The sequence below is a fragment of the Chaetura pelagica genome, unplaced genomic scaffold, assembly GCF_000747805.2.
Source record: "Chaetura pelagica isolate M959 unplaced genomic scaffold, ChaPel_1.0 scaffold412, whole genome shotgun sequence".
NCBI lineage: Eukaryota > Metazoa > Chordata > Aves > Apodiformes > Apodidae > Chaetura > Chaetura pelagica.
The window spans coordinates 1,581,397-1,588,054 of NW_009952690.1; the positions used below are offsets into that span (position 1 = coordinate 1,581,397).

At 38.2% G+C, this 6,658-nt stretch overlaps 1 protein-coding gene across 3 annotated transcripts in view; it reads left to right on the forward strand.

The window, feature by feature from the left end:
- Window positions 1–1,452: 1,452 nt before the first annotated feature.
- The window catches only part of ASB11 (ankyrin repeat and SOCS box containing 11, E3 ubiquitin protein ligase), a 15,433-nt gene continuing 10,227 nt past the window's right edge, over window positions 1,453–6,658 (forward strand). For 2 of the 3 annotated variants that reach the window (XM_009993828.1, XM_009993829.1), the window contains exons 1-2: window positions 1,453–1,630; window positions 4,606–4,685. In XM_009993828.1, coding sequence (XP_009992130.1) covers window positions 1,453–1,630; window positions 4,606–4,685 — 258 coding nt within the window. Of the gene's footprint in view, window positions 1,631–2,920; window positions 2,991–4,605; window positions 4,686–6,658 lie in introns of those variants that run through there. The other variant, XM_009993830.1, reaches the window with a different exon arrangement.

Here is a 6,658-nt window from a genome sequence, read left to right on the forward strand (position 1 = left end):
GCATTTTTCCTCTTTTGGATTCATAGATGGTTTAGTTTCCACAAGCGTAATATAATATAATATAATATAATATAATATAATATAATATAATATATTACATTACATTACATTACATTACATTATATTCATACTGTGCAAAGAAGGGTATACATAATATTTATGTAAGGTGTTAAGTTATTGGTAAAGATGTAGTATCTTGGTTTAATTCAGAATTTTAGAAGAATCGGTTCACTTGAAAAAATGAAAAGATAGCTTGGGGTGTTTTTTCAGTCTGTCTGCATGTATGTTGTATATCATTCTAGTGCATCTGGGAGGGCAGAGTGCTGAAGACAGCAAAGGACTAAGCCAGCTGTGTTGCTATAAAACACAACAAATTGCATCTAAAATGTCCAGGGAAATAATTTGCTGTAAAATTTCCTTCTGCATATCCACCGCCTTCTTAAGATCTCTAAGACATGGGAGTCATCCTGCTCCTTCCCTTGACAAGTGTGTAAATTGAAGGGTAAGAGAACCTGGGGAAGGAGGGGCTTCAAATAAATAAATAAATCAATCAATCTCCTGCTGGAGATTTCCTACAGGAAAACAGGAAACAAGAAAAGTTTAAGTGAAACGAAAATGGTGTATTCTGCACAGATTCAAGTAATTACATGCCGAAAAAATACTCTGTTCCCTATGGAAGCCATGTCCCTTCACCAAGGTAAAAGGGCAGTTAAAGAAAGGCTGCATCTTCAGTTTCAAATCTTGCACTTCTGAATCACTGATGTATGATATAAAAATATTTCCATTCTTTCAAAGCAGTAAGATGCTGTTTGCAAGAGATATTAATCAACACCACTTTTTATCCCTGAGTGATGGAAAATACCAGTATGTTATAATATGTTTCTGATTAGACACTTTGAATGTATTTTTCTCCTCCTAGAATAACTTTGACTTCTTAGCCTTGGCTATGAAAATATGTGGGTTTAGGTCAGATTCTTTAGTGATAATGCTTTTCTTTGATATGCTTGCCTTTGTTCTGTATGAGTACCAGCAAGGCCTGTCAAAAGATGGGAAAGATAGAAAAGTATTCTTCCTGCAGCATCTTTGAAGAAGTTTTGCAACTTTACCTATGCAGCCTTTGTAAACGGGGCTGCTACATCGAAGAATAAATGTAATGAGCATGTATAGGCTTTCAGGTGAGATGGAGAACATCTCTCTGAACATTTATTCTAGTTCATGTGGGCTTGGGAAATGCTTACTTTTTGTTTCCTGTATGGCATGGGATGCTCAAACTATCTTATCCTTGATATTGTTACTTAGTGTCAAATAGCCCATGCCAAATGAAACCAGAATGTATTTTTGGTAACTGAGGAACAGCAGGTTCTGGAGGGTTTAAAATAGATGACATATGATACCAAGAATAGCCCAGTGCAACTTCACTGACCTGTGAAACTATTCAAACAGCAAACCAAAATGGAGGGCAGTTCTATACTCCACGCTTTCACTAACATTTATTTTGCCATTTTTGCTCTGTTTTGCTTCAAGCTTTTAATTAAGATTTCCTTGGCTTTGCTGACCCATTTCTATATTGTTAAAGGCAACAGAAAGGAGGCTGCCAGGATAGCAGAAGAGATCTATGGAATAGTCCCAGGTAAAGTAAAAATATCAACACTCTGAACATTTAAATGTGTATTTGATGCATCTTTGTAACCTGATTATTTAAATCATAGAGTTACCATAAAATGAGGAACCTCTTGCTAAATGCATGAGTAAATGTTTTAATCTGAAATGCCTTCCATTTCTAGGGTGCCTGCAGTGTCAGTATGTGCTGGCATGATTTAGGTGTGCAAAATACGAGACTCCCAACATTTACCCAGAATGAACAAGGGCAACATTTGCTCAAGACTCTATGGTAGATAAAATTATTGTTCTTGGAAACAAGGCACTCTTTATCTGGGGTTACAGATGGCTTCAATGAAGAGCTAGCTTTACTGCCAGAGAATATTTAGGGAAAACTTTTAACATGCTGATTTTCTGAAAGGAGATGCAGGAGGATATGACTATTAATCCAAGCCAAGATGCTTGTTAAATCAGATAGTAAAAATGAACACAGCTAAAATTATTCTGAAAAATACACAGCATAGGAATATATTGTATTTAGCAGACTATTTAGTAGGGCAGTTTGGGCTGGCTTTGTTTGTTTGTTTTGGTGGGGTTTTATTTTGTTTTGTTTTTTTTCCCCAAGTGATTTTAATCCTTCACATGTATAAGTAGACATGTATTCGCATGCCCAGTAATCCCACTAATTAAAATGACATAGTATTTAAAATTTACTGCTAACTAAGGCTTCCTTTCCTACTTGAAGATTCTTATCAGTGTTGTGACATCACACTTTTGTGCCTCATTTATTGGGCACTTGCTTCATTATGATCAGTGCTGCCATGAACAGCCACAGGAATATGAGGGGAACATGGATGGTTTGAGATCTCCATCCAGAGCACAGAGATTAAGATTTGGCCAAGAAAACTACTGCAGCAAAGCATTTTTTTTACAAAGCCATTATATACATATATGTCTGGGTTATTAATTTATTTATTAGTCTCCAGAATGTAATTCCAAGCATTAATTAGTGTCTTTTTTTTCCTATTGCCTTAATGCAACTGTAGTCAGATACAGATTTTTTTTGCAGTTTTTCCTTCGTGCAGGTTCTTATTGAAGGGCCTTGAAATTTAGCAGACCACCTATTTTCATCTGTAAGTTGCCATTTGCAAAAAGCCATTACGGATAATCTTTCAAAACATAAGATCATGTGGTGCTCTTGCTGAGGCACTATATTGGATTACAGGCAGATCTTCACAGCCTTTTCCTTTGCAGTGAAGTAGTGCAGCAACAGGGCTGCTTCATTTACCTGAAGACATTTTAAAAGACAGTGTTTTCAGACATGTCGCTCCCAACTGTAAAGCAAAGATGTGCCACATATGGGAACTATATTTGCCACATGTTTCAGGGAGGTAGGTTGCTGTGGCTGGCATGGAAATGTGCAGCAGCATGTTTTTTTTCGTGATGAGGTGTTTGAGTGCATATATGTGCATTGTAAATGCACATGACATGCACTTGCATGTGCTATATTATATGCATAAAAGGCACTGTAGCTCTGTCATCTGAGTTACTTCTAAATCTTCCTGCTTTGTAAGTACCCTGGTTTCTGTCACTTGCAATGTCTTCTGACTTTCTGAGCTGAGCTTTCCTATTTTAGTCACCAGCACAATGAGGGATGTGGGTTTTTTAGTATTTTCAGGCAAATATTTCTCAGTCCCTGCCTGATTCCTGGTGTGTCTTACTTGGTCTTTAGAAGCCTGGTCACATATTGTGCTGGCTGGTCTTTTCTTGCCAGCTTTTTGCCTTAGGAGACCAGGAATAGCTCCTTAAATGGAAACTAAAGTAACAATTATTGTTAAAACTATAACCCTACAAGCTGAAGTGCACCCCCATTCTCAAGTAGCAAAAGGAAACTCCCTTGACCAAGGCTGAAACCTCTGCTGCGTCCTCAAGTCCCCAGGGATGCATCTGTGCCTCTCATTGATTTCTCCTTGCCTTGTATAACAACTGAAATAGAGATAAATCACCCTGTTCTCTCTGGTGTGTGGCGTAGCTGAAAAAACAGGACAAGGGTTTCAAATACAGTGCTCGTGGGGTTACTGTAGAACAGAACATGAATACAAGCACTGGTATTGTTTCTGTCCTGTGGCACTATACATGCAGCTGGCCTTTGGAGAAATACCACACTCTGTGTCATGGTATGGTTATGAATTTTAGTATAGGACAAGAAAATATGCTCTCTACTTGACTTGAAGGGATTTAGCCTGGGATGACTGACTATGGCTGTAGGTAGTAGCTAGCCTAAGTAATTTATTTTTTTTTCTTGGCACATGAATCAGTTAAGATGATAAAAAGGGCAAGGTAGCTTACATGAAGGAGTCTGAAAAGTTCAACAGCTCAAAATTAATAAGGACAAAAAAAGTAAAGCCTCGGGCAGAATTTATTTTTCCATGTCTTTTCTGAAACCTTCCAGTGAGGAGGGGAATGAAACCCCTTACCTGGTAATCTGAGCTGAAGGATATTAATGATGAAATTATCTGTTCAAGAAATAAAACTGCCAGGAACACACTAGAATTCATTTGATGGACAAGTCATGCCCACATTTCCCTGCTATGAGAATCTTAATGAAGTGCAAGAGAAGCTGGAATATGATTTGTGACAAAAGATCCCCAAGAAAGACAGAGGCTGATACAGTTTTGAACAGAATTGCAGGGCTCTGAAGTCTCAAGTTGAGTCCCATCAGCACTAAACTCGTGGTCTTTACTAAAGCATGTTTTTAGCTGTTTTTAAAAGTTCTGCCAAGAAGCTTTTAAGTAGGTCCCTTAGCAAGCAGCCAGTTTTCTCAGGAGTGTTGAGCCCTCAGCTGCTCTGCTGAAATCAATTTACTGAACAGCTTCACTACTGACCCTACACTGATTTCAGTCCCAATCTGCATTTACATGCAGATGTTTTGGTTTTTTCCCTGTTCTCCAAGGATCTGTTTTTTTCTGTTTACCTGAACTACCTTTTATGCATTTACTGTTTCAGGCAGCTGGGCAGACCGGTCCGCTCTTCATGATGCTGCCTTCCAGGGACGCCTCCTTTCTTTGAAAACCTTGATTGCACAGGTAAAAGCCCACAGGTAAAGAAAAATTTGGGAATGCAACTGTAGTTTCTGTTGAATCGCACCTGTGAGTTGGTAGCTGGTAATAGACTGCAGCAGGGCATAAGAAACACAGCTGTATAAACAATATATCTGCATGCACTAGTTTCCTTAGTTAGGATGCTGGGAACAAGCCCAGAACAAAGATTGTTACAGCTTGTAGCTTGCTGGATGATAAAAAATGATCCTTGGGCTCTTTTTCAATGATAAACTAGGCAAACTAGGCTTGAGAATAGGGACAATACATACATATCAGCTATTTTAAAAATTTAAAATGGCATAAAGCTGTAAAAGTACATCTTGCTTTATAAAAAAGCAAGGATAGTCCTAAGAGAGAGCTGTCAGGCTGAAACCCTCTGATTCACACGAAACCAAGAGTTCAGGTGAAAGGAAGAGAGGAGGAAAGAATGTACTAGAAAGGACAAGAAGCTGGACATCAAAGTCAGCAGCTGCAAAGGGACAAGTTACAGTTCTTCATGCTTTGCCAACCATCTTAATGTCTTAAACTCAGTGTCCTCATCTGGCACGAATGAGCAACTGTTCCCCTCATCCCTCCAGTCAAGACAGCTGCAGGGAAATCAGTTCCCTGAGTGTAAGCTCTGTGATTTGGCCATCAGACTTTTTATATTCAATATTTTTACCAGTGAGGCAATAACTCAAATGCACAACATCCTCAAGGATGGAGCTGACAGCACAAAATTTTCCACTCCAGACAACTGCAGAGGCATGGTGATGGCTAAAAAAATGTTGTTGTTTACATCTGGTTTCTCCCCTCCCATTTCCTTATCCCTCTTTCCTTTACCTGCTGATATCAAATCATTTCATGGAAAAGAAAATGTTGGAGGTCAGAGATCACAAGGAAGTGGGCTCATTCATTCAGGGCATTGCTGATTTTCTGACCAGCATTTCTCCATTGATGCTGACCTTACAGCATTTTATTAATGAAAGGCACCCAGTGTTGTCGTTATACACTGGTCATGGTTATACACTGGAGAAACATCCACTGTTGTGGTTATATATCATTAAATTAATCTACCCTTTCTCGTTCCTCCAAAGACACTTAGTCTGGGGAGTGAAGGGTGAGGGTCCTTGCTTATTAAAACAGATCAAGGCAGCAATGTCTGTAGAAAGTGAATTGCGGGTGATTCATCAGAGCCTGATAAATGTAGGGATTAAAGTGTTCATGGAGCAGCATAATCATTGCTCCTTGCTTCTAATATAGTTACATTTGAAGCCTAAAATTAAATATGGACCTGCACTTTAGGGTATATGTGGGGCACTTAGAAGTCTCTGCCATAGCTTTCAAGAAAGCCATTGAGGCTTCTGCTCCCTGGGGGATGCCTGGAAGTAAGAGAATGATGGAACACTGGAGTTTTGAAATAGCTCCAGAACTCAACAGTGTGTGATCCAGCACCAAAAGAAGAGTTTGATTTTTCACATACACTGGGAAGAGTTTATAACCATCTGAAAACAAGGTTTAACAGGAGCAATTTTGCAAACAGCCATAGTAAGATCTGTAACTCAATCTCCGTTTTGTAATGGAAGGAATTGCTATTTTGCTTGGGATATCAATAATTATTCTTTCACTTACAATTACCCAATTTTATTTTATAAATATATATATCTGAATAGTGACTGAGAATAGCTTTCCTCTTCTTATTAGGACTATCTAGAACACACATATTTCTTAAAGAAATATGCTGCTCATTAACTATGAAACATCTACAAAAATAGAAAATAGAACAATCTCAGTATTTTTTCCAAGATTTTATCTCTTCCTCTTGCACTGATATAACGTATGGGAACTTTTTTTTTTTTTTTTACATCTTTTACAGTAATAATGCTTTCACGTAACTGAGTAACGGGGTTTTTTTAAATAAGATAATTTCTTTCTTAAAGAGGTTACAGTATTGCTTTTAATGCTTGTTGCATGGGGCT